The following is a 27,930-nucleotide window of genomic DNA, read 5'->3' on the forward strand; positions in this document are numbered from 1 at the left end:
AAGTACACTTCAGATATGGAGATATGGCTTGCTTAGGCTTCAGCACAAGCCAGTAGGCTGAAGGGCAATAAGCCATGGGAGCCGGCCAGCCCTTCCTGCAGGTGTTCTCACTGCACCTATGGGACCTTCGTGTCAAGTTCAAAATGGCAAAAGCCCCACTGACTAAGCCCCAGAGACCACTGATAGATCCTGTTCCTAGCAGAGAGTCACGGATTTCCAGAAACCTCTCTCCCTTCCGCCGCCTTTTGCCCATCCTTTGTCTTGTCCCTTCCACTGTGCCCGTGCCTGGAGAAGAAACAAGGTGAGTGGTTTCTCTGTGAATTCTCAGACGAGACCTGACACAGACCACGTCCCTGCCTCCCATTCGCAAGGATCACAGTGCTGACAAGGCCCTCTTCCAGATGGATGCTCTCCTTTCTCCTCTCCAATCCGTAGCTTTTGGCTTCTGGCTGGCTTGGAAAGCCATGGGACTTCATCGACGTCTCTGCCAACATGTCAGTCTTTGGGACTTGAGCTGCAGCGTCTGCGGAATTCCTGCCCATACTCATGTATCCACTTGTTGGCCACTGGGGGAGAATGGGGAGGAGGGAGAGAGCGGATTCAGCAAACAGTGGCCGTGCTCACCACGGGGTTACACCCTTAAATTCTGCACCCGGGCAACTCACTCGCCTGACCCTAGCCCCAGTCCTGTTCCAGACTAGAAGGTGTTGCTCTAGCAGAGATAAATAACAAAGAGGACAAGTCCTGACAAGCCCTGTCTACCTGTGGGCTCTGAGGTCAGTCATCTTTCATTCATGTAGCTCCAGGAGCCCACGTCCCCCAGGGTGCCACTCCAGAGTAATGAGAGAAAAGAGTGGCCCTTCCTGGCAATGTCCATCTCAGCATGAGAGTCCCTCTCCTTTTTCTGTATTCAGAGCTGAGTGCTATTGGACACACATATTACATAAACACGTCCCCTACTTATTTATTTCTTCCTTGTTTGACCATCTCCTCATGGGGAGGCACTGGATGGTTCTCTCTCTGGGATACAGGACTAGGACTCAGCACCATCTGTCTCCTCAGCCGTACTCAGGAACCCGGGCCTGTCTGTCAGGTCTGTGGTCTTTTCTGACACTTGTTCTGTGAGAGGGTCTCTGCCCTTTGGGGGCTCCCAGTATGTTGCAGGCAACTACCCCAGAGTCTGATCATCTCACTATAACATGGCACTGCAATGAAGCTTTTAGAGGGAGAGGACTATGCTGGGCTGCCCCCCCTATTTCACTCCCACTATGAACCCCTCACCCCATTCTGACACCCAGAAAGGCAGGCCTTACCCCACTTATCTCCCACCAGGACAGGACAGCCAGCATGAAGTGTGTCATCATTCCCTTCACCGCTCTTATGCAGGTTCCACCAAAACAGTGCAGCATTCTGAAAGCAAAATGACCCCGACCCCAGTCATTCCTTGGGAAGCACATGACCGAGAACAAATGCATGTGTGTCATTACAGGAAAGCCTCCCGTGCAGGCTGGGGGAAGGCATCCACAAAGGCACAAAGCGGCAAAAGCTGCCATTCATTCATTCGTCCTTTATTGAGGGCCTACCCTGCTTTAGGCCCTGAAGATGCAGAGACAAATCATGTCCAATTCTGCTCGAAGGAGCTCACAGTCTTTGGGACAGAGACATATAAAAACAGACCAGGACAAGCCAGTGTGTTAAGTGCTAGGAGAAAGGTGGGTAGAGGATGTCATTGAATCACTGAGGAGATGCACACAACAGAAATCCACAAGGTGGAATAAAATATTTTCTTACAACTAAGAACTTAATCCAGACACTTACCCTTCCTTAGGCACTCACTAGTCACACCCATAGGAAGCCAGCATTTTCACACCCCAATTTATCAGCAAGGATGCTGAGGCCCAGGGGCTTTGAATGATGCAACTAAGAAGGAACAAGGTCAAGACTCCAGTCCAGTGTTTGGACCCCAAGTCATATGTTCTTCCTCCAAACCCAGCTTTCCCCCCTCTCTACTTCCTATAGACTTACTTTAACCTGCGCCAACCCCCGAGTATTCGTAAATACCTGCATTTACTCACTGAATGCTTTGTGATGTGCAGGGCACGGTGGCAAGTGCTTTATAGGCACAATCTCATTTGTTTGTCCTAATTTCATTCCTGAATTTAATAAGTGCTGCTATCCCTGATTGATTGATCTAAAATTTGGAGGAAATATTCATTCATTACACAAACCTCTTACTACTTGCCCCTCCTCTGTGCCTCACATGGTATCATAACTCTATTGCCAAACCTTGTTACTGCCTGTTACTTTCTCTGAGAGCTCCTGGAGGACAAGGACTACGAGTTTTCCTTGGTACCCTGAGTGCCTCCAGCCCTCAATGTTTACTGAACCAGTGACTGAGAGAACAGGTGCTGTAGAGGATCCGAAGATTAATAAAAAGTAGTTCCATTTTATGTTCTATTGTAATAGAGAAGTTCTACTATAATAGGGAAGGCAGACATGTAATCATCTACTTGTAATATACGTGTAAATAAAATAAACGTAGAGGCACAATAACATGTGATCATCAAGACTGAGGGATTATCTTTGATTCTGAGGGAAAGACTTCTTGTCCTTACCCCCTCGGAATAAGCTTGAAGCACAGACAACACAAAGGCTAGAATGTTGGTTCTTCACCTTACAACCTTCTGTTGGGACCAGACCTCCACTCACCTTGACCACAGGCATGCTGAAGTTGGCATAGATGAACGCTGTAGCTCCCCCAGCTTCCACCGAGCTCAGCTGAAACACCAGAGGAAGAGTCAGCATTGAAAGAGCCCCTGGCTGCCCTACTTGGCCCTACCTGATGTCATTTCTGCATAGATTCCCTCCCCTGTTCTGTTCAATTCTGGGAGAAATACTGCAAGACAATTACACAATCTAGGATTTTTTACTCAATGGGTGTTTGCCTGCAGGGCCACAGAAGGAAGGACATTTAGGAATTCCCCCTTTCTTTACTCTTCTAGCTAAGTTAACATCCTTATTGAAGGCAACAATAAGTAGATTCAAACTTTGAGACCCTCAGAAAGAAACATCAGTTATATCACAACCCAAGGCACACACAATCACACACACCCTGCAATAGTAAATGTTTCATAAAATATTACTACATAAGATACCCCCTGTTATTTCCATTTCATTTTTTTTTCTCTTCTTGTTCAGAATTCTTAAATACTACCAAATCCACTAAATGTATTTCACAGCCCACTAATGGATCATAACCTGTGGCTCACAGAACAAAGTTGGGCATCACAGGGACTACTGATTGTATCTTTCCCAGGTCACTCAGTCCCTCTCTAGGTAACCTCAGCTAAGGTGTTTCACCACCATATTCTAGAATTATGGCAGTGCTCTCTTAATATGAAGACTTTTGTCTTGATTTGCACTTCTTTGTATCTTCTGGAGACTATTCAGTTGCAAGTATCAGATAAAATCAACACCTGAAATTGCTTTGAAAGACATAAATAGTCCTTAAGTAAGAAGCCTTGGTTTAGAGCAAGACTTACATAGATCATAAATGTCGCAACTCGGTTCCCAGACTTCATTCTATACAATGGGCTGGTTGGTGACTGAGACAAAAACAAAACATCATTATTTTTTGCAGTTGGCACCAGAATGACAGCCAGGATTCCACCATAATACAGGGAGGAGAAAAATAAATGACATTTTGGTTCTCCACCCCTAGATTGGTCACTGACCCCATAGTTACCGTAGCATGGTCAAAGTGAGGCTCATAGTGCCCTCCGATTCCATAGTTCACCACCTGGAGATACTCTGCGTAGGGAGGCTGGACATCAAGGCCCGTGAGGGCAGCAATGCGATGGTCAAGGGTGACCAGCAGTGGGTCAACGGTGTCCTTCAGCCAGGCACTAAAACAAATCATAGGTTGGAGCACTGGTGATCTTATGCCAGAAACTATTAAGTATCTGTGAATGAGCCGGGACCGGTTTGGCTCAGTGGATAGAGCGTCGGCTTGGGGACTGAAGTGCCCCGGGTTCGATTCCGGTCAAGGGCATGTACCTTGGTTGCGGGCATATCCCCAGTTGGGGGTGTGCAAGAGGCAGCTGATCGATGACTCTCTCTCATTGATGTTTCTAACTCTCTATCTCTCTCCCTTCCTCTCTGTACAAAAATCAATAAAATATATTAAAAAAAAAAAAAAAATGCCGAGACCGGTTTGGCTCAATGGATAGAGCGTCGGCTTGGGGACTGAAGGGTCCCGGGTTCGATTCCGGTCAAGGGCATGTACCTTGGTTGTGGGCATATCCCCAGTAGGGGGTGTGCAAGAGGCAGCTGATCGATGACTCTCTCTCATCGATGTTTCTAACTCTCTATCTCTCCCTTCCTCTCTGTACAAAATCAATAAAATATATTAAAAAAAAAAAAAAAGTATCTGTGAATGAGCAAATGAATGGATGAAGTCAACTGCCAGAGGAAGGAAGACAGGGAAGACAGGAAGATAGACGTGGATGTCTAATTACCTACTCGCTGCTCATGCTGAGTCTGTTATGCTCCACCTCAACATCCACACATTCATTCATTCAACAAACATTGTCTGAGGCTCCTCACTGAATGCCAGGCCCTGTGCTAGGTGCTGTGAAGATTGAAGGCTCAAAGCAGGAGGTGCTGGGATTCAAAGAGGAAAAAGTGCCTTTAAAACTGCAGCATCTCCCATGGCACCTGAAGGGCTGCTGCTGGCCTTCATCTGCTCTGCGACTGGCCGGAAGGCAGGCGGCAGGCAGGGCCGGAGTTCCAGACAAGGAAGGACCCTCTTACCTTTTGCTAATGCGGTACTCCACCGCTAACTGCTTTTCGCCCGATGCCACCACAGATCTCTGCAGCTGATGGGAAGAACGTGAGAGAAAGTCCCAGTGGTTATGATGCGATGCGGAGGGAAGAGCTCCGTCATTGCCATAGACATGCCCCCACGCCCCATCCCCCTCCGACACTCCCCCCCCAAAAACATGCATAAACCTAACAACCGCCAGTTCCTCCCAAATTACAGGGTACTTTGCACAGGACACTAATTTAGTAATAGCTATCGATCTTGAAAATAAAAGGTGACAACAATCTCAGAGTTGAAATAATCTTTAACACTGAGTCTGGGAGACAGTAGGTGCTCAGTAAACGTCTGTTAAATTGTAACATCTAATAGTCTAATCCCTTTTGCACCCGCACGGCTGTGAGTTCTGTAAGAAAAAGGGCTGTTTCTCATTCCTCTTTGTATCCCCGTGTCCGGCACAGGGCCTGCCGGATGGTGAGCACTTAGTGGTTGTGGGATTAAATGGACACCTCTAACAGAGGACACTTTCTCTTTTCAGAAACACCCCATTCCTTCTGAGCAACCCTAACAAAGGCCCTTCCTTATGGGAATCAAAATCTGTTTGCTACAATTGCCCGGACTGGGGAAAGGGGTGGGGGGAGGAACCAAACAGGCTTGAAGTCACTAATTTAACTGAACGATTGGACATAAAATTTACATTATTTATTTTTATTTTTTGTTAATCCTCACCTGAGGATAATTTTCCATTGGTTTTTAGAGACAGTGGAAAGGAGGGAGGGGGAGAGGCAGAGAGAGAGAGAAACATTGATGTGAGACACACTGATTGCTGCCTCCTGAACGTTGCCCCGACCAGGGCCAGGGAGGCGCCTGCAACCGGAACCAAACCTGGGACCCTTCAGTCCATGGGCCAACACTTTATCCACTGAGCCAAACCAGCTCAGGCTACATCATTTTTTATATTGATTTTGGGAGAGAGAGAAACATTGATGTGATGTGATGTGATGTGATGTGATGTGATGTGATGTGATGATAGGGGGATTAAACCCACAATCTGGATATGTGCCCTGACTGGGAATCGAGCCCACCACTTTTTGGTGTATAGCACTATGTTCCAACGAGCCACACAGACCAGCCAGGGCAACATTATTTTCAAATAAAGTGGGTTCTAATTGCAAAAGGTCTGTGCAATCCACATAGATGACCCGGCCGCGAGGGACTGAGTGAGTGTCTCCGGATGAGTCTGCGGTCCTGTTACCATGGCAACAGAGTAGCTCTCAGGAAAAAGTAGCTGCAGCTGCTCCTGCTGGCTTCCTGAGAAGCCAAAGCTACTGAAAACACATCATTCAGCTCCCCCGTGGAGCTTAATCATCTCAGAATCCTTCTCTACAGAGAGTCTATGCTTCACTGGACTGGCTTTTAGGTGAAATGATTACTGCTGCTCTTCTCCCCTCCAGTCCACGGCTGCTGTCAGAATCCTCCTTAAAACCTGGAGGCCGGATCTCGCCACTCCCTGTCTGACAGCTCGCCTCCTGCCTCCGGGATACAATCCAAATCTCTCCCTCCCCCGTGGTCTTTATGGTGCCTCCGTGTGCATCACTTCCACCACATCTGCCACAGAGCTTCCCCCACTCTCTGAACACGTTGCAACTCAGGTGCCTGCACATTGCTTTGTCTTTGGAATATGCGTTGCCACCTGGTGTCTGTGATGAATTTCACGTCCACAGGGAAGCCCTCTCTGTTTCTTCCTCTCTCCTCATTCCCTCAGCGGGAGATGCACTTCCTTAGGCTGCCATAATACGGCTCCCACTAACAAAATAATAGAGCTGAACCAGATCACCTTCCCACTCTGTAAGGCTGTGAATCTGGACCAGGGTATCACGCTTGACCCTGTCACGTCACCAGTTTTTTTCTTTTACCAATTACATGGAATGATGGACATTTGGGGAGGATACATTTTTATTTATTTTTTTTAGGTTAAATTGATATACAAGGAAACACACAGAACTGGAGTGTAGTCATTGGTGAGCTTTGAGAAATGCCTACAGCTGTGTACTCCACATCCCTACGAAGATATTGAGAGCACATTTCAACACCCCAGAGAGTCCCTTGTACCTTTCCCCAGCCAATCCCCGCCCTCCAGAGGGGATGGTGATTTTTTTCACCCCGGATCAGTTTGACGGCTCAGCTGTCGTTTTGAACTCCTGAGCCGCTGGAAGGTTTGGCTGTGCGGGCTGTCTGTCCTCGCTCTCCTGAACTCCAGGCACGTGGAGGCACCAAAGAAAGTTCTTGGCAGGCTCTGGGGACACTCACCCACGGCTCCGCCAGCCCTCTGATTCTCTGAGCCTCCACGTCGCTGACAAAGTCGTGGTAGAGAACAACGTAGGGCTCCAGGTGGACGACCTCCTTCCGGACGGGCTGGAGCAACAGGTAGGGGCTGGCGCTGGTCTCGTAGGAGCAGTGCAGGCTGGGGATCTGGTAGTGAGTGGGCTGGAAGGAAAGGCTGGAGTCGGCGTGCGAGGAAAGGGTCCAGGGGTCCTCAAACTTTTTAAAGTGGGGGCCAGATCACGGTCCCTCAGAGAGCTGAAGGGCCGGACTATATGAACTACTAATTCCTACTGTAACACCTCGGCTGCGCTCACTGCCCAAAAAACCTGGCGGGCCGGATCAGACTCCTCTGCGGGCCGCATGTGGCCCGAGGGCTGTAGTTTGAAGACGCCTGCTAGGCGCTGGCACGAATGTAGGGGAACTACAGCATCAATGGACTGTGGGAGTCCCAGAATGCGGTCACTGGTGCTGTCCAAGTGAGGTTGTTCCCCCCTCCTCCCCCCCAAATGGATTTTCCTAGCCTTTTTCCTCACATTCTACTCTCTCTCTATAGCCAAGCCGGTTCCTTGTAAAGAGGAAAAATTAAAAGGAAATTTTCTCTTCCTCCGGAAAATCCTACCTGGGAACCCAGGGTCTGACACAGCCCCTCGTAGGTGTCTCTGGTCTGCAGGTGGGGCACGTTGGGCCTCTGGATGACAGCCTCCGCCACTGCCTGGTTGGCGCTCTCTGCCAAGAGCTTTTCATATTTCAGGACATTCCTGGCCATCCTCTTATTATCCGGGCCTGGGAGAAGTCAGAGCAAGGAATAATGCAGGCTGACAAGCACAGTTTCCTGCAGCTTCACTGTCAACACGACCAGCACTGTATCCCCGCACAGGAGGGTGTGGGGCCCGCACTCCCAGGAGAGTTATGTTATATTGATTATGTATTTTTAAAAGATCAAATTGGGCCTGATAGATTCGAAGGAAAAAAAAATGGAACTTAACACTCCTAGACCAAGGGGATCATCAGGAGGGCCGCTCTCAGACAGTGCGATGGTCAGTGTTTTTGCATAGGGAATAATCTTCATCCTTTCATTCATTCAGTCAGTCATCTATTCATTAGTAAATCTTCCGTGAACATCTGCTATACACCAGCTACTGTGCCAGAGCTAACCTCCTGGAGTTCACAGTCCAATGGAGAGGAGACATTCAGTAGTTACAATGAAACATGACCAGTGAGTGCCATGAAAGGGAAGTTGAGAGCCAAACCCTGTAGCAGAGGCTCGGCCTATTCCTTCTGGGGAACTGGGAGCTAATTAATTCCTGACTCTTCTAGCACCTTCAAAATTCCCAAATGGCCTAGACACAGAGCAAAGCATGGGGACATGGGGTTCTAGCTTTAGTTCTAGCCCGAGTTCCTGCAGGGTCTGGTGTCTTACTTGTGCCCACTTTGTCTGCAAAAAGCCCTGCAAGTTGGCAACTACCCCTGATCTTCTAGCCTCTGTATGTGATTCTCAGTGCATCTCAGAAGAAGGTGCTAAATTGCTCTAATGCTTCCAAAGCATCTCTCTCTGTGGAGCTCAGTGTGCTTCTACCCACCACCTCCGCCCTGACAAAGGAGGGAAGGAGGAAGGGCACAGAAATTACCTTTTTTTTTTTTTTTTTTCCATAAGAGGAGAAATGGAATTCTGAAGAAAAGAAATGATGAACCCAAAACACCAATTAAAATACTGCAAAGCCAGAAATGGAACTGGGAATCTCAATTTGCTGTGTCCCACTCATCCACTTATAATAGTGCACAATATGGGTTCTCTGGGAGAGGCAGAGATCTTACCACATCAAGCACAGAAATAACGGGACATTGGGTTCTCATTTTGCCTGCACCACTAATTGCCCACGTGTTTCCAGACCACACAGCTACTTCCTGCTCCTACCGGTTTGCCAAATTATCAGAATGGAATAATATTACTAAGTGGATTCATTCAAAAGTGATAGATAAATACCACTGTAAAGTCCTACATGAAATACTTTATACCTATTAAAATATTAAATTGATTATGTATCTTTCTTTAGCAACTAAATATCTTATTAAAGGAAAATCTGGGAAGCCATCTGCTACCAAAATTGTACACAAAAATATCCAAGCAGAGAGTTAAGCTAGAGAGTCTCTCTCTTGTTCAACTCTGTTGAGGGTCCAAGCTCAATTCTGTGCTAACTGGGGAGGATGCTTGCATAGCAAAGTGAGCCCTGGTTTACAGGAAGAACTGGCATCTCTTTGTAGATGTGGTGAATAATCCTGCTGAGTCACTCTCTTTTCACACACAGCTCTCATTGAGTTCACTAGTTCCCAGGTCTACTTTCCAAACCTGAGTCTTTAGATGTCCCTGAAGAAACTGGCTCCCAAACTAGAACCTGTTCCCCATTGAAGCAATATCTACATTAATAAAAGAGAAACATGCAAATTGACCATAACTCTGCTATGCCAATCAGCCAATCAGGAGGGAATATGCAAATTAGAAGGATAAAGATGGCTGCCACCCAGCTACTCCAGGCATGGAATGGCTGGGTAGGATGCCTGCTATGAGAGGGAGGGCAGGGGGGAAGGGATCTACAGAAGTGGCACTCTGGCCACAGCGAAGATGAAGATTGCAGACTCTGGAGTCTGCAACAAAGATGAAGAGGGCAGACTCTGGCCAGAGTCTGCAGTGAAGCAGCGAAGATGAAAACAGCAGACTCTGGCAGGAGTCTACAGTGAAGACAAAGGCAGCAGATTCCGGCTAGAGAGAAGGCCTGGGTCCTGGTTGCCGGAGGAAAAATGGTGCTGGAAGTCAAGGGAAGGAAGGCCTATTGCACGAGTCTTCGTACAATGGGCCTCTAGTTAATATATGTCTGTTTGGGGGCGGAGGAGGAAAGAATAGATTACTATCTTCTTAGCATTTTCCAACTAACTTACACTTCCCCACACTCATACTCCCAATGCATCAATCAGTGTGTAAGATTTAATCCAAAATTAGAAATGTGACTTAGATAATGAAATTAGGAAAATGAAAATAGATAGCTGTATTCCACCTGCAGAGGTTAAAGGCCAAGAGCAGAAGGGATTCCCAGTAACTCAGACCTGTGGCTTATCTTTTATCATTACGTACTGTAGAGAAGAAACTCCTGGGAGAGGCTGAGGGCAAATGAAACATTTCCCGCCTATAAAAAAAGAAAAGAAAGAAAAGGAAGAGAGTTTACTGCACTGAGGATATCTCTTCTGACCAAATCAATCAATGGATTTTCGAAAGCATTACAACGTATTCTTACCGTAAGTAGATAATAAGACTCATCGAAATGAGCAGCAGACTAGAAATGGGGAGGTTCTCTGTCCTAACTCAGGATTTGCAGCCCTGATGTAAATCAGGTCTCCTCAGTTTCCTCATTTACCAATGACATTACCACCCTTACCAGGGAAGGTAGAAAAAATAAGTAAAAATAAACTTTCTTAAAATGTTCTCAAATCCTAAAGCATGCAAGACCATGTAACTGCAGGGTGTTATCATTTGAATAAATTTCATTATTAAACTTAATATGAAACTATAAAAGTCTTAGTAAAAATATATTTTTATCTGAAGTCTACAAAGTTAGTGGAAGTGTGCTAGACAGTGAGACAGGCATGAGCAGAGCAAGGATGAGAGGCCAGGTACAGAAGGCCACCAGGGTGGGAAATTCATTCAGACCGGACCTTTCATATTGTTGGTCATGGGATTAGTCCCCCCTGACCTTTCATATCTCTAGTCATGTGGCTTGGGCCCTATCCTGACCTTTCCTCCCCTGGCATGCCACCAGTCATGTGGTATAACCCCTTGGAGGCAGAACAAGGGGCCAAAGAGAGGCCTCCGGCGACTCCCACGTTGGCCCTTGCGCGACCACTCCCTTAAGCCTCAACCCCTCCGAAACCGGTTTGGCTCAGTGGATAGAGCGCCGGTCTGCGGACTGAAAGGTCCCAGGTTCAATTCCGGTCAAGGGCATGTACATTGATTGCGGGCACATCCCCGGTGGGGGGTGTGCAGGAGGCAGCTGGTCGATGCTTCTCTCTCATCGATGTTTCTGGCTCTCTATCTCTCTCCCTTCCTCTCTGTAAAAAAATCAATAAAATATATTTTTTTAAAAAAACTTCAACCCCTATGGATAATGTCGAGGACTTAGATGTGTGTCAGCCCCAGGCCCAGGAAAACAGCAAAAGCAGATAACAATGCCATGGCTGACCTCAGGACCAGCTGCATTGACTAATGACCCCCTGACGACCAGTCAGTGGAGACCACAACAAAGAAAGGACCCACTCGGAAAGCTGATGAATATTCTATTGGGATCCTCCCCAGAGACCTTCAGATAAATATCCCTCAAGACCAGCACCCGCCCCCTTCCCTCAGGTGTGTTTTCCTTGCCCCTGTCTTTCTCCTAAATTCCAAGGCCCTTCTTTTGCCTCTGACTTGTTTCCTAAGCCCATGCCCAGCTGGCTCATTTTCTTCCCTCGGTGACTTTCTAAATAAACTTTGGCTTGTAGTTTCTGAATCTTGGCTCTGAATTCTTTCTTAGCCAGAACTCAAGTACTGGGGTTGCTGAGCCAAGGTTCCATCTGACTCCACTGGCCTAACACCTGGTGCCGTTTGCTGCCAACAGGAGGGAGGCAAAGGAATACCTCAACCTGAAACATTCCTACCACATAGTAGCGAACTCTCCCTGTAGCCATTCAACCTTGGGCAAAAGGAACAGACCAGGATAGGTGGGCTGTCTCCTTGCTCTCGGATGATGGTGAACTGATAGAACTCTATTTCCTTCTAGTCGTTTTATTTTTGCATATTAAAATCTTTATTTTTAGCCCTAGCTGGTTTGGGTCAGTGATAGAGTGTCAGCCTGTGGACTGAAGGGCCCCAGGTTCAATTCCAGTCAAGGGGACATGCCCGGTTTGCAGCCTAGATCCCTAGTAGGGAATGTGCAGGAGGCAGCTAATCAATGATTCTCTCTCATCATTGATGTTCCTATCTCTTCTGAAATTAATAAAAAAGTATATATTTAAAAATTTTAGTTTTAGTGATAAGAGCAATAAGCACGTTATAAAACATATGAGACAGTGTCCATGGGTTATGCATATATGCATAAAGTTCAATAGGGTGGTGAAAGGGTCAATAGGGGGAAAAAAAGGAATATATGTAATACTTTCAACAATAAAGATTTATCAATCAATCAATCAATCAATCATGAGAAATAGAAAAACAATGCTCCACTGGAACCCAGGCACTCCACACATTCTGGATAACATATAGTCTTTACATAGTTATAATCATATGTGATATATACGTATTTATATCCTGATTGTTTCACTCGACATGGTTATCAGGAATGGTTTTTTATATCATTACAAAATTAGTCTTCTGAGACAGCATTTAAAAATTATTATTTTTAAGTGTGGTAAAAACACACACATAAAATAAATTTACCGCCCTAACCACTTCTAAGCATACAGTATTAAATATATTTACATTGTTGTGCAACCAATTGCCAGAACTTTTTCATCTTGCAAAACTGAAAGCCTGTACCCATTAAACAACACCCAATTTCCTCTTCCACTCACCCTTAGAAACCACATTCTGCTTTGTCTCTATGAAGCTGACCCATACCTCATATAAGTGGAATCACACAATATTTGTCTTTTTGTGACTGGCTTGTTTTATTTAGCATCATGTCCTTAAGGTTCACCTGTGCTGTGACATGTGTCAGATTTCCTTCTTTTTTAAGGCCGAATAATATTCCTTTATATGTATATTCTACATTTTGGACACAAAGGCTGCTGCCACCTCTTAGCTATTGTGAATAATGCTGCTATGAACATGGGTGTGCAAGAGATTCGGCATTTTTAATGGGTGCATTTTATTTCATCAAAAAGCTACATAATAGATGACCTAGCCATTCCACTATTGTGGGATATACAGGTCGTTTCTAATTATTTAATATCATTAATTATTCTTTTTTATATTTAACAAAGGATAGTTAAATAATCTATTGATATCTTATAATGTCAGGTATTAACTAAGGGTTATAGTTTTTCAAATTCTTTTGAAATGAAGAGGATTATAATGTAATTTTATGTGTTTTTAAAATGAAGGTTTTTTTTCATAAAATAGTTATGTTTTATCAAGAACAATGTTAGAATTATTTTTTATGTTTGTTACATTTCTTTGGAAATGTATATACTAAATAATGCTAAATGGAAAAAGAGAACGTGTACACTTATGGTATATAATATAATCATAATTGCTTCCATGTATTGAGTACATATTTGTCAGTGTTAGATGTTACACGTATGAGCTCATTTAATCCTTACAACAACTCATTGAGGTGAGCATTGAATGGCAGAATATGCTATCCCAAAATATGCCTTTTTGGCGTAAGGATTATTCTAACCTAAATAGTTTGAGGAAGAGCAGACACAGGAGACATTCTGAAAACCAGAGTAGTGTTGCCCTTTTGTAAGGGAATCCCCGTTTGTAAGTATCTCCCTCTGCGGACCAGGAAGGGAAGGAGGACTCTAAATCACAGGAGAATCTTATCCATTAAAATCTGCACAACTTTACCTTTGTTTGCCATGTTTTTCTGGGTAACCTCCCATAACTGGCCTCTCCCCATAGCTTGCTTTCTTTGTCTTTAGCTGAAGCTGATATTTTTTTAAATTTCTATTTTCATTTTTCAATTACAGTTGACATGCAATATTATATTAACTTCAGGTGTACAACATAGTGATGAGACATGTATATAACTTACAAAGTGATCACTCTGATCTGTCTAGCCCCCATCTGGCATCATACATAATTTTTAATAATTATTACACTATTACTTGCTGTAAACTGAAGGTGATATTTAAGGTGGTAATTTGGGTCACCTGAGAGAGTTACTCATTTTCCCCAGGTTTTTCCCATGTGCTAACCTTAGGTATATAGTTAGTAAACTCTGTTTATTTTTCCTCTTGTTCATCTATCTTTTATTATAGGGAGGTCTCAGACAAGAACTCAGAAGGTTAAAAGGAATTATTTTCCCTCCCCTAAACCATCACTATTGTTCCCGTTTTAAAGATAAGAAAACTGAGGTTCAGGGGGGACATTGCCCAAGTTTTCACAGAATTTGAACCTAGGTCTGTCTGGCTTCAGAGGTTATGGTTTAACTGCTAAATAATATTTTACTAAAATATATCATAAAAATATTGTGTATGATTATAGAAAGTATAATTATATAACATTATAATTATATACTTTTTCATGGTACAAATCTATAATAATAAAAAGGTAATATCTAATTAGACTGGATGTCTTATAGACATCCTTCCTGACGAAGCTGGTCCCGGAGGGAAGCCAGTCCAGGTCCCAGGTGAGGCAGCTGGGGAAGGAAGACCTACTCTTGACAAATTTTTGTGCATCAGGCCTCTAGTATATTATATATACATATACATACACACACACACACATATATATATATATACATGTATATATATATATACACATACCATATATAATTTCATATGATAATGAAAAGTCCATGAACAGACATGGATTTCTAAGTTACCGGGGGTAAAAAGGGAACATACAGGGTCTATAAGACAATGCCTTATGTGTTCTATTAACTGTTGTATGAAAAATGTGCTGTCAGAGCACAAAGAAGGAGAGTCTGTGGAGTCTCAGGAGAACTAAGAAAGACTTCACAAAATAGGTGACATCTGAGCTATGCCTTGTAAGATAAATAAAATTTACCAGACAAAGCGCGATTGTGGGCAGGGAGATTTTGTCAGTGAGTAGAAAAGAAATCTAAGTCATCACGGGGGTGGGGTGGGGGGAGGGCAAAATTAACAACCAGACACTGGATTAAAACCCCCAACTTTCAGGGTAAGCTGTTTAGTTTATCTTCTCTGAGTCTCTGTGTCAAATCTCTATTTTCTTCCTCTATTAAAATTCAATTACTTCCTGCGCTTTGCTGCATCACAGTGATTCTATTTCAGTTTTAATATGTAGCAACTGGGCAAGAAAGTTAGGAAGGCACCCTGGAAAGTTTATAACAAAGATCCACTTACCGGAAACTCCCATTACAGGAACCAGACCATTGGCTGCACTGAGAATAGATGTGATTTGGGAGCAACATGTGGGGTTGGACTGCCCATATCCTCCTCCCTTTTCTCAGCAAAAGGGGGAAAGGAAAAGGAATGCAGGGAGTCAGACAGACTTGGACAAGGGAACTTTGTGACAGTTAGGAATTCTTTTGAGATTTAGTTTACTCACACATGAATAATAAAATTACCGCCCTGCTTGACTCACATTTGGTCCTGTTAGGAAGATGAAATAGATTAACAGACATGAAAATGCTTACAAAATTATAACGTAAATATAGAGCATTACATTTATTGTGATGAAAGCAGTGAGTCTCACGCACTCCCCTACCTGGAAATAGGCAAAGGCCAAGTGATCCAAGGCATCCTCCAGACTCGCCTCATCCTCTGTATTCCACTCTCCGTAAGATCCTCGGAAGAGGCTGACGGCCTCCTCCAGCCATGGAATGGCATGGTAGTAATCCCCCATGTCATAGGCCACCTATAGCAAACATAGGTACTATCATTAAAGCCACAGCCCACAGGTAGAGGAAAGGAAATGACATGTAAAGAGTAGGGGCCCTTTGGAACCCAACACAGCAAGTTTTCATCTCAAATTCATTTAAATTCAATGTATTAAGCACCTATTACATACAAGGCATTGCACCAGGTACAGAAAAGACACAATATTCTTGCATTTAAGGAATTTATAATCTGGAGAAAAGACAGATATGAACAAGTGTTAACTATACTACTGGGCAGATTGGCATGAATGCCCGAAGGAAATATATATATGGATTTGGATACAGTAAGATTGGGAGGAAGGGCATTTTAAGATGAGGGCATAGTAGAAACAGAAGCCAAAGCAAAAATGTGTTCAAGTAATGCATTGGGACTGCGATGTAAAGTGAAGCAAAGCAGGAAATGAACTTAAAAGGGCAGCATGGGCTTAGCGGTCTTGTTTTTAGGGAGATATTGCTAACAGCAGTGTGAGGAATGGACTACGTAGTTCATTTATTTATTCAATATTTACTGAGTGTTTACAATGCACCTGGTGGTCCCTGACCTTAAAGGTAATAAAATCAAGGGGCTTGTGATAAACCAATAGTTGTGACACAATGCATTAGACACCATAATGAAGGTAGGCCTGGGAATGGTATGAGAGCTCAGTGCATTGCTCTATATTAAATGTTGGACTATGGCAACATGTACTAGACATAGCACCTGTCTCTTAATAGCTCACCACTAACTAGAATACCAGAACTGCTAGTGGAATTTCCTGGAAATTGATGTGCGATACAGCATGGAATTATAAAGTCACAGAGCTGGAAGGATTCTTACAAAATGACCAAATTCAGGTATAACTTCCAGAGAGGCAGCAAGACAGCAGAAGGTAGAGATCCTGAGACTCTGCAGTCAGTTCCTACCCCAGGCCCGCACTTTCCCCCCGTGTCACCTCTCTGGTTCTCAAGTTCCCTATTTGTGACAAGACTGCGTTGAAGAATTATAGTAAAAAAAATATGACTGGACCTTTTCTGCTAAGTTGACAATTTATTTATTTAAGATCTCCATGAGTAAGACTGAGATCATTAGAATCCTTCCAACCACAGAGACTTAGAAATTTTGAATAAAACATAACCACTTTATTACATATTTTCAAGAAAGAATAGAAAATACCCAGGCGCCGGAAACAACAAAGGAGCAGCTGAAGATGCAATAAACGGATAAGCAGCTGCCTGGGATGGGTAACTAAGGCTCAGGAACCTCGGACGGAGTAATCTCAGATTGAAACGGCCACATGAGGACAGATGCGCCTTCTGCAGACCTCCCCAAAGCTAGGGACTGGACTTTAGACACGGTCATAAAACTGTAACCCATTGACAAAACTATGCCGTAAGAATAAGAGTAGACCAGGAAAATCTACCCACTGCCACAGGAGAAAAGAAAGTTGGTTTGTTTCTGTTGGCTCTGGTGAGGGGAATAAAATAGCTCCTTGAATATTAGCAACCTTAAGCTTATGCCTCACGTGAGTTTAGGGTGAGAATTTACATTATTCATACAGGTAAGGAACCATGAGGCCAATAAATCAATATGAAAATAGATGGAAGGCCACTGCAAATCAAAACCATGAGGTATCACTTCACCCCTGATGATTCAGCTCTAATTCCATTCAGGGTCTCAGAAAAGGAAAGATGGTCCATAAAGAGGCTTAGGGCAACTCAACGCTGCATTACTTTGGAAGACTGATCCTCAAAACATGGAAACAGAACACATGCTGCCCACTCTCAGATCAGCTAATGAATACCATAGGAGTTGGGGGCAAACCACTTTCCTGCAATATGCATCTTCAAAATTAAAAAGGATTTACTCCACTACTTTATAAAGCAACGGCCAACAAAGAGTATATTGTAAAATGACCTCAAGTGTGCTTATGACTTATGATCAAAGATCAGTGACATATCTCATACGGGAGCTTCCTGAAGTCTATTTCCTCCAGGAATGTTAGAACGAATGGCTTGTTTTGTGACACTGCTTTAATTTAGTATGTCTATATTCCCAGGAAATGTACGAGAGATTCCAGAGAGTCTTGGCAGGCCGACTGTCCATGATCTTCCCTCCATGTCACCATCTGCTATCTCTTTCCCCCACCTGTTCATCCACAGTCAGGGTGTATAGCCAGGGTGACCAAAGGACCATTTTACCCAGGACAGTCCCAGTTTATGTGTGTTGTCCTGGCTAATAACACCCCTTCCATTCTCAGTAGTGTCCTAAGTATATGGTCACGTTAGCTATCCTGGAAAGAGTCTAGAATTTGGAGTTAAAAGACCCATGTTCAAATTTTAGTTCTACTTAAAACTGTGAAGCCTTAGGTAAGTTCTGTACTCTCTGGGAGCCTCAGTATCTTCGTCTGAAAATGGGAAATAACGAATTTCCAAGTTCGCTGTCAGAATTAGAAAAATGTACAAAGCAACCGGGATATAATTATTCCACCCACAAGAAAGTAGCCCCTAGCAATTCGCCCTCTCTCTGAAAATCGTTACCTTGCCAACTTGGAAGCAGTCATCAGCCGAGAGGGAGAAGAGCCGGCGGGGACTGTACAGGTCGGTGACTGCGGAGCCAGTGACTCTCTGAAAGACGCCTCGGGCAAGGCCCTTCACGCTGAGCATGTACACGTCCTGCAGCCGCATCAGCGCCCTGGCAGCTCCCTCAAGGTCCTCAAAGGCTGGCAGGTCCTGCTCCACCTTCTCGAAACCGTCTTTCAGAGCTGTAAAAGTCGTGAAAACAACCCCCCATCCACAAAGCAGGCCGTGAGCATTTAATACGTGCAAGGCATAATTACCTGTCCACATATTCCAAGAGCAAAGATAACATTTGATTTGCTTTTCTTCTCAGTGGCAAGCACCGTTCCTGGCACAGAAGTGGATGCTTAACCCGATCTTCTGAATAAGGAATAAAGGTTCTGGAGTAGAAACTGAGGTACACTCCTTTATCACACCGTTCCCTTCCATCTGTCCCCCGGAGTCTCACCCTTTGCAGGGACAATTAGTTTTCATCCTAACTTCCCTAAAGCCAACAACCTTGTTCAAACACAAAGTCGAATAAGTTAAGAAAGTGATCCTGCTACAAATCACACTGCAGTGGCAGTGTAATAAAACAGAAATTATTAGAAGACATTACTTTTTACATATATGTAAATGGCATGATCTTTTGGATTCGATCCAAAATCAAGTGAGATAATGGACATGAAGGTACTTTCTAATGTAAAATTATATAAATGTATTAACAAGGGGACCCAGTTCTTTGTGATAATTAGAGCTACGGAGATCAAGTAATACCTAACTACTTCCTAATCCTTCATCCCATCCCATCAGAATCTCGCTCCTTTCCACTGAGTCAGGAGATATTGATAGAATCTTCTCTTTACCCTCCAGCCACCCTCCTCCTCGTTACCTCGGATGTTCTCACTCGCCTCCAGACTATGCACCACATTCCTCCAGTCAGACTGCAGGCGTTTGATGAGAGTAAATGCCAGCAGAGGGTTAGACACAGGGGTTGCTGAGTCCTCGTGCAAAGAAAGCACCTTGTCATAGAACCTGAAAGAGAGGATTAGGATGATCTCACCTACCGATGCAGCCAGACACCTAGAAAAGGCTGGCATTAAGAGTAGTCAAAAATGAAATGCTGGATCATGGAATATTGTAACCCATAAGAAAAAGAAAAGAAAACTGCCATCACAAAAGTAGGTCTCTTCATTTGTTCCTTCAACGAGTCAGTCTCTACCAGTCAATTATTGTGCACCAGGCACCATGCTAAGGGCTAGAGATACAAAGGCAAGACAGAGTCCAGCTCTCAAGGAGTTCACAATCTAGAAAATAATTTTTCTCTTTCTCATCATTCTATATTCCATAGAATCTGGTAGAAACACGAACACACTGTTCAATTAATTGCAATAATTGTGATACATGCTATGAGAAAAATGAGCATATAATGCTATGGGACGCTATAGCAATTTGTAGGCGGGACACCTAACCCAGATGGGAGTTAGAAATACCAGGGCAGCCCTGGCTGGGTGGCTCAGTGGACTGGAGCACTGACCTCATACGCCAAGATTGTGGGTTTGACCCCCAGGCAGGGCACATACAAGAAGCAATCAATGAATACATAAACAAGTGAAGCAACAAATCCATGTTTCTCTTTCTCTCTCCCTCAAAATCAATCAATAAAAAAATTTTTAAGCCGGGACTGGTTTGGCTCAGTGGATAGAGCGTCGGCCTGGGGACTGAAAGGTCCCGGGTTTGATTCCGGGCAAGGGCATGTACCTTGGTTGTGGGTGCATCCCCAGTAGGGGGTGTGCAAGAGGCAGCTGATCGATGATTCTCTCTCATCGATGTTTCTAACTCTCTATCCCTCTCTCTTCCTCTCTGTGAAAAATCAATAAAATATAAAAATAAAATTTTTTTTTTAAAAAAAGGAGAAAGAAATATAAGAAAGACTTCCCAGAGGGGATGGCACTTGATCTGAGTCCTGAAGGATTACAATATGGATAGCTACTGTTTATTGAGTCCTCACCATGTATTAGGCATTCTGCTGAGCGCTTTAATACATTGTCTCATTTAATCCCCCCAACAACCCTCAGAATAGACTTGGTCATGCCCATCTTACAGGAGAAGAGACTGAAACAAGGCCATACTATTAGCAACTAAACCAAGAGTGAGCCTAAGCCTGCTCTCGGCTGACTCTGCCGTAGTGATTCCATGGATCTAGAACAAAGAAGAGAGGAAGAGTGTTTTTTGAGGCAACAAGGACTCATGTGTACAAAGGCCTAGAGCTGTAGTCGGCAAACTGCGACTTGAGAGCCACATGTGGCTCTTTGGCCCCTTTTGAGTGTGGCTCTTCCACAAAATACCACGGCCTGGGTGAGTCAATTTTGAAGAAGTGGCGTTAGAATAAGTTTAAGTTTAAAAAATTTGGCTCTCAAAAGAAATTTCAATTGTTGTATTGTTGATATTTGGCTCTGTTAACTAATGAATTTGCTGACCACTGGCCTAGAGGTTTGACATGTATTTGTTCATTCAACAAGTCACTCTATACTGGTTATTTGTCACACTCCATGCCAGAAGTTGGATAAGACAGAGTCCCATGATCAAGGATTTTGCAGATAAGAAAATAAATGTTTTCCTCATCACTCTATGTCTAAGTTCAATACATACTTCTATGAAAGAATGAATGGAATTCTATATTACCCTAGGAGTTAAGAACAAAATTGTGAATGAGACAGTAACCTTGGTCTCAGAGACTCACAGTCTAGTGGGTAATATAGACACAAATAATGACATGACAGAAGCAACACCAGACATATGAACAAGGCTTAAGGGAGTGTAAAAGGGAGTGATTGATTCGGCCAGAGCAGGTCAGAGACGATCATCTCTCCTTTCACAAAGGAGGTAAGAAACAAAGACCTGATGGGGGAATGCAAGCATGAGGAAGGGAGGAGGAAGCCTCCTTCCAGATAGGCAGAGGCAGTCCCAAGGATGCAAAGGGAGAGAGAGAGAGAGAGAGAGAGCGCCGCGCGCGCGAGCACGCAGGGGACTGACAAGCAGTTAGTAATGCTGGAGCAGCGGGCCTTGGGAGTTGGGCAGATCAGACTCGGCCTTGCTGAGGAATTTGGCTTTTACCGAGTGCACCTAGGAGCCGCCGAAAGGTGTTCAGTGAGAGTGGGACACGCTGGCAGGTACAAGTGTGTGAAAAGCTGGGGAGGAGGGCTCAGAAGTGGAAGTGACTGCAGGCAGAAAGACCAGTTTGGAGGCCATTTCAAAACTGCAAGCAAGAGACCAGGAGGATCTGAACAATAATAGTGACATGTAGACACTGATGACGGCTGATGGGGAATGAAGAGGTAATGTTTTCCAGCGTGCTTCTGTTTGCAGGACAGGGCGAAGAGTGGGGCCAGAAGTGACCATCTTTCTGGCTAATTTCTCTCCTCAGATATCCTGCAAGAGTGTTCCTGTAAGCAAAAGATGCTGTCTCCTTTTCTGGCCTACTATGGTTATTCCACCACTAACAGCGGCATTTATATTATTGAAATGTATTGATTTTTAAAAGGCAGACTTAAGAGCTCTAGTCCTGCCCTCAAAGAATTTCCCCCTTGTATTAAAATTATTGATTTCCATGAAATATAGTAAAAACCAAGGAAGTAAAAGAAAAGAGTGTGATCAAAGTGAAAAGGATATGGATTTACGTGAATGTGTACAAGAGCACGGGAGAATATAGGAGTTCTTTGGCAAGAGTGGGGACTCCCGCCGAAACCAGTTTGGCTCAGTGGATAGAGCGTCAGCCTGGGGACTGAAAGTTCCCAGGTTCGATTCCAGGCAAGGGCATGTACCTTGGTTGCGGGCACATCCCCAGTAGGGGGTGTGCAAGAGGCAGCTGATCCATGATTCTCTCTCATCGATGTTCCTAACTCTCTATCACTCCCTCTTCCTCTTTGTAAAAAAAAAAAATCAATAAAAAAAATATATGTATATTTTTTTTAAAAAGTGGGGACTTCCATGGGCGGAAAGAGATGAAAGTGAAGAACAGAGATGGTGGCTGGGTGGGAGGATTTCAATACCTTCAAGCAGAGTCTGGTCTAAAGATTTCTCAAGGGTAGTTCCTGTGATGGTCAAACAGGGCTTGGAAGTAGAAGATGACTTGCTTCACGGTGCTTCCCGGGAGCCAAGCATTCGATTCAAGCATAAACGAAGGAAGGAGCTCAGGACTTGGGTGCCCCCCAGAGGGAACGGGAAGCCTGTCAGATACCAGGATGTGTCTGATCCCCAAGCAGGGCTGCTTGAGAGTGGTTACCCTAGGGTTTTGAAACTACACCAGTCTCAAGGTGTGGGTGTTGTAGGTTTGTTTTTTTAAATTATTATTACCCATTATTTCCTGCATTAGCTCCATATGGAACTACTTAATGAAAGATATTCCATTGCTCGATGAAAAAAACTTCTCAGCAGACAGTTGGGCTTGAGTCCAGCCTGTAGAATAAGTGTCCAGAAACAACTGAGGCTGAACGGGCAGTGATTTTATAAGGCGGTCAGACTGGGAGGAGACCCGAGACTTATCCTGACCCAGCCTCCCACTGTTCTTCAGTTTCTCCTTCTATAGAAAGACAGCACCAGTCTAGCCTAGAGCATGACCGTTCTAGTATTTCTTTCCATCATCTTTTCCTCTGCTGAACAAATAGGTTCCTCGTCTGGTCCTTGAGGACTGGTGTCTAACAGGCAACAGAGGAAACTGAGGCCCAAGAGGAAAGAGGTAAGGCAGAGAGGTGAAGATTGTCCCAAGCCATCAATCCGATCAAAAGCACTGTCACTTTTTCACTTTGCGTGGTGGGCTCAACTTATTTAGCACAGGGGTCTGCTCTTCCCCTGCGGCACACAATTCAGTTCAGCGCTCAGACACATCATTTTTCTGCTACAGAGAGAGAAAAAAGAAAAAACCATATCCACTAACATCTGAGGCTGGTTTGGAATCTAAACACTGGCTCCATGCCCAGCCTCTGAGCAAATAGCTGGTTTTCAGAGACTGAGTAACTGGATGCTGAATTCAAACCTCATGGTTTCCTAAGTGGCAAATGCTGCTGAGAGTGGAAAAGCAGATCCTTTCCTTCAAGACTCGGCACATAAAACGTGCAACCCAATCCCTGCATCAGGCAGAGCCTGGACAGAGGATCCAACCACAATACGTGGGCTATTTTAATTCAATATGTTTCTCCTTTGGAATTCAGAAATGGCTTGCTTCAGTTCCTCTGAGACATTCAGAATGGTTAATTCTTAGCACAGAAATAACTGCTACTGGCCCTACTCTTTCAGCCTTGGTAGTTTTTAAAAACTGAACCAATAAAAAGAGCTAGGGGTTATATATATATTATATTTGCTATATCTATATAATGAATATGTACTATACTAATAAATAACAATACATACTATAACAAGTATAATTTTTATTTATTAATGTGGGTAGAGAATAGTCTCAAGCCCACAAAAATGTCATTTTTAAATTTAAAAATTCAAAGAAGAATATCAACTGAGGCCCTTAGAAATAACATCTCAAGTCCACGAAATCACCAGATTGGGAGTATAAGGACATGAGCAGGAACTGCAAACATTCTTGCTTTAAAAAGCAAGCATTTCACTAGGTTTTAGAGCACTGATTCGAGAACAGAAAGTTCTCAAAATATCCAATTACTCTTTCTGAAATAACACGTCCATAAGTCATATGAGAACCTAGAATTTTTCCGATTCTTTTTTATTATCTGAGCTCTCGCAATCCTAGTTACTGTTTACAGCCAAACGTGGGGTCTGATTTCACTGGTCAGTCTTAACAATTGCAAAGACCTAACACTGACTGAGCAATCATTACATTCCAAGCACAACGAAAAATACCTTTATATGGTACTAAATCCCTCCAGCAACCCTATGGGAGTAGATACTCTCATTACCATTATTTTACAGATTAAAAAGCGAATCTTAAAGAGGCAAAGAAATTTGCCCGAAGTTAGAGCCAAGGATTTAAACAGAGGTCTATTGAGTTCCTGAATCCAGACTCTTAACCATTCTGTACTCGGGCTGCTCCTAAACCTCAGGTCTGGGTCCTGTCATATCCGATAAGCAAGCGGTAGAGCATCACAGCATGATGGACGGAGAATCCAAAGAGCGGTGTTCTAGTCCTGGAGTTGCTACCTCCCACATTTATAATCTTAGATAAAGTCCTTCCGTTTTCTCATCGTTCAAAGAATTTCTCATTTGTTTAAGAGAGGGATACGATCCTACTTCAGAGCACTGTGTGTCCGAGAGGATTACGGGAGGGAGGGCTTGTGTGAAAACTCCCACTTTGACCATGACAATGGTGATAAGACAGTGAGGCCCTGCCCAGGTGCTTTAATCAACAGGCCCTTCTCTGGGCTTGTTCCCCGAGAGGCCGGGCCTGGGCATCAGGGTCCTGACCCCCATCTCCACCAGGACCTCATCTCCACCAGCACCACTGCCAAGAAAAAAGGGGGGTTAGAGGTAAGAGAGCAAGCACATGGGTAGCCGGGAGCACGTGGGGATCTGAAATAAAAAACAAAAAAGTTTGTCTATTTCCATCAATAAACCTGGACTTCAGTGAATCTAGACCAATGATTGTCAACCGGTGTGTCACAAGGACGTTTAAGACATGCACCACCTGACTATTGAGTCGGGGTCACTGACCTCCTTTCCTTTGGATTGTCAAGTTAAAAAAGGGCTGCAGACAACACAACAATAACAACCATCTGGTGTGAAGGACTCAAAATCAGACCTATTTTTTTTTTTTTTTTTGTCTGATTGGCAAAAATATATTTTTTCGGTGTGCCACAGAACTCTAGGAAGTAGTTTATGTGTGCCATGAGATGAAAAAGGTTGAAAATCACTGATCAAGACTAAGAACTAAAATTAAAATATTTTGCTGTGTACACATGGGCCTACAGAACATTAGGCAACTATGCTCCTCCAAGGAGTGACAAGAATTATGGAAATCATAATCCTTTACTGCTATGATTAATATATACTTACATACATTATATATGTGTGTGTGTCATGCTTATTTGAAACTAAGAGTGAATTTAAACATGTATATAATGCTTATATGCAAACAGCATACTTAAGAGCACGTTCCCAATTACATCATCATCCCATCACCACCGAGTAACAAACAACATCTGTCACATTCACTTCCACACATAAACTGATTCTCTTGTCGGTGGCTCTCCCACACACACAGCCCTGGAGTCCCCTACACGTCCTTCCCGCGTGCCCCAGCGCTGGTATTCCCATCACAAACACCCACGCACGATTATATAAGCAGCACACACTCTGTGAGACAGCCCTCCGTTGTCTCCACTCAGCAGAGGGTCCTACGACATAAGCACAGTATGAATATACTCAGGTAACTAGTATATGTGTTCACACCACCGTTTCTCATTCTGCGGGCTTCTTGATGCCCCAAGCAGAGAAGGCACAGCACATGCTCACACATGTGGCATCAGATACCATCATGGATCTTTCATAGCTTGACACTGACAGTATGTGATGGTAGTGCCCCAGGGTTCCAAGTCTACAGCATTTCATCCCACGGTGTGTGGCACTAGCGTGTGCTGATTGCACAGCAAAACAGTATTGGCTGAGCATCTGCTTGTGTGTGCTGTACTCAGGATCCTCTAGCATCAAGAATGGTTTTACCCAGGATTTTAAAAAAATCTTTATTGTTGAAAGTATTACATATATTCCTTTCTTAAAAATATATTTTATTGATCTTTTACAGAGAGGAAGGGAGAGGGATAGAGAGCTAGAAACATTGATGAGAGAGAAACACCGACCAGCTGTCTCCTGCACACCCCCCACCGGGGATGTGCCCGCAACCAAGGTACATGCCCTTGACTGGAATCGAACCTGGGACCTTTCAGTCCACAGACCGACGCTCTATCCACTGAGCCAAACCGGTTTTGGCACATATATTCCTCTTTATCCCCATGGACCCCTTCTAGCCCACTCCCGCCCCCACCCCAGGCCTGCACCACCATATTGTCTGAGTACCCAGTATTTTCTTGGTGTCTAATACGTTCATACACATATATCACCTCGTTATCATTTGTTTAGAATTTAGAGAGCTCTTCCGGGGGCGAGGAGAAGGGAGAGCTGAAAGCAAAGGAGACGTGGCACCTCTGACTCACAATCATGATGTACAGACTCCAAGCTCCTGGAGCCTTGGGTCTTGTTCACCGTTTCATCCCCAGGGTCTGGATCTGCGCTTGGCACTCAGACACACGTGCTGAATAAACTGATGAAAGTGAAGCACATCGTGACTTATACCGTGACCACTCCTCTGCATCTTTCCCGCGTGGCTGATGTCCATAGTGTCATGCGCATCCAGTTCCAATGACGTGCATGTCCCAGAAGGTCACCCGACTCATAATACACACCAAGGGCCCGGCCACATAGTCAGCACACGGATGGTTACAGCATCCCACAGTGTCCTCCCACCGCACTCTGTGTCCTCCCACCGCACTGTGTGTCCTTCCACCGCACTCCGTGTCCTCCCACCGCACTCCGTGTCCTCCCACCGCACTGTGTCCTTCCACCGCACTCCTCCGTGTCCTCCCACTGCACTCCTCCGTGTCCTTCCACCGCACTCCGTGTCCTCCCACCGCACTCCGTGTCCTCCCACCGCACTCCGTGTCCTCCCACCGCACTCCTCCGTGTCCTCCCACCGCACTCCTCTATGTCCTCCCACCGCACTCCTCCGTGTCCTCCCACCGCACTCCTCCGTGTCCTCCCACCGCACTCCTCCGTGTCCTCCCACCGCACTCCTCTGTGTCCTCCCACCGCACTCCTCCGTGTCCTCCCACCGCACTCCTCTGTGTCCTCCCACCGCACCCTGTGTCCTCCCACCGCACCGTGTGTCCTCCCACCGCACCCTGTGTCCTCCCACCGCACCCTGTGTCCTGGGCATCTGATAGTGTCTGGGCATCTCTGTGACACAGAGCCAGGCCCACTCCTTGGAAACGGTCTTGTGAGGTCCCCCTTGGCCTCGGAGTCACTTCACCACCCCTTCCCACATGAATCTGTGTGTGTGTGTGCGTGTGTGTATGCGTGTGTGTGTGTGTGTGTGTGTGTGTGTGTGTGACCCCACGCTGTGTGCACAGTGTCTCTGGGGCCAGACTCAGCCTCAGTCTCCCCATCATCCCATGCCACAGTGTCTTGGGGTCACACACAGGGTGACAATGGACCTGGGGTGTCCCCCCCAGCGTGTCCCAGCCCCAGTGGGTGTGACACTGGGTGTGAAGTCCCACGCAGGGTGGCCGTGAGTCTCAGAGTTACCCCCTCCCCTTGGAGTGCAGGGCCTCCGTCTCCTCCTCTGACTCAGTTTCCCCCGCGCTCACCTGGTCAGGTCCCGCAGCCGCGCCTCCTCCCCGCGCAGGTAGCGCCGCAGCAGCGCCAGCAGGCGGCGCTCGGGGGCCAGGGCGCGCGCCACGCTGGTCACAGCGGAGAAGGTGTCCCCGCGGCCCGCGGCCCCCGCCGCGCCCGCCCGCAGCGCCAGCACCGCCAGCAGCGCCAGCCGCGCCGCGGGGCCCATCGCCGGGCCGCACCGTCCCCTCGGCCTCCCGCCGCCGCGGGCTCCGCCGCCCCAGCTCC

General features: G+C 45.2%; 1 protein-coding gene and 1 long non-coding RNA gene across 2 annotated transcripts; one reads left to right on the forward strand and one right to left on the reverse strand.

The window, feature by feature from the left end:
* Positions 1 to 224: 224 nt before the first annotated feature.
* P4HA3 (prolyl 4-hydroxylase subunit alpha 3) lies at positions 225 to 27,930 on the reverse strand. Its single transcript, XM_036426815.2, has 13 exons — positions 27,678 to 27,930; positions 19,187 to 19,329; positions 18,277 to 18,500; positions 15,588 to 15,737; positions 10,272 to 10,323; positions 7,764 to 7,927; positions 7,130 to 7,306; positions 4,813 to 4,877; positions 3,746 to 3,905; positions 3,543 to 3,605; positions 2,710 to 2,778; positions 1,314 to 1,410; positions 225 to 566 (listed from the first exon to the last, which is right to left on the reverse strand). Exons 1-13 carry the CDS (start codon positions 27,869 to 27,871, stop codon positions 496 to 498), a joined length of 1,629 nt encoding a protein of 542 aa, XP_036282708.1. The 5' UTR covers positions 27,872 to 27,930; the 3' UTR covers positions 225 to 495.
* On the forward strand, positions 7,558 to 10,165 carry LOC118712746. Its single transcript, XR_004986125.2, has 2 exons — positions 7,558 to 7,620; positions 8,799 to 10,165. It is a non-coding gene; the product is annotated as an uncharacterized LOC118712746 (long non-coding RNA).

Source organism: Pipistrellus kuhlii, unplaced genomic scaffold (assembly GCF_014108245.1).
Source record: "Pipistrellus kuhlii isolate mPipKuh1 unplaced genomic scaffold, mPipKuh1.p scaffold_m20_p_9, whole genome shotgun sequence".
NCBI classification, from domain to species: Eukaryota; Metazoa; Chordata; class Mammalia; order Chiroptera; family Vespertilionidae; genus Pipistrellus; species Pipistrellus kuhlii.

Coding starts and splice junctions, on each gene's coding strand:
- P4HA3 (XM_036426815.2), bottom strand. CDS start 27,871: ATGGGCCCCGCGGCGCGGCTGGCGCTGCTGGCGGTGCTGGCGCTGCGG. Junction 4,878..7,129: donor GAGGGCTGGCGGAGCCGTGG/GTGAGTGTCCCC, acceptor TCTTCCCATCAG/CTGCAGAGATCTGTGGTGGC. Junction 2,779..3,542: donor TTGCGACATTTATGATCTAT/GTAAGTCTTGCT, acceptor CTGGTGTTTCAG/CTGAGCTCGGTGGAAGCTGG.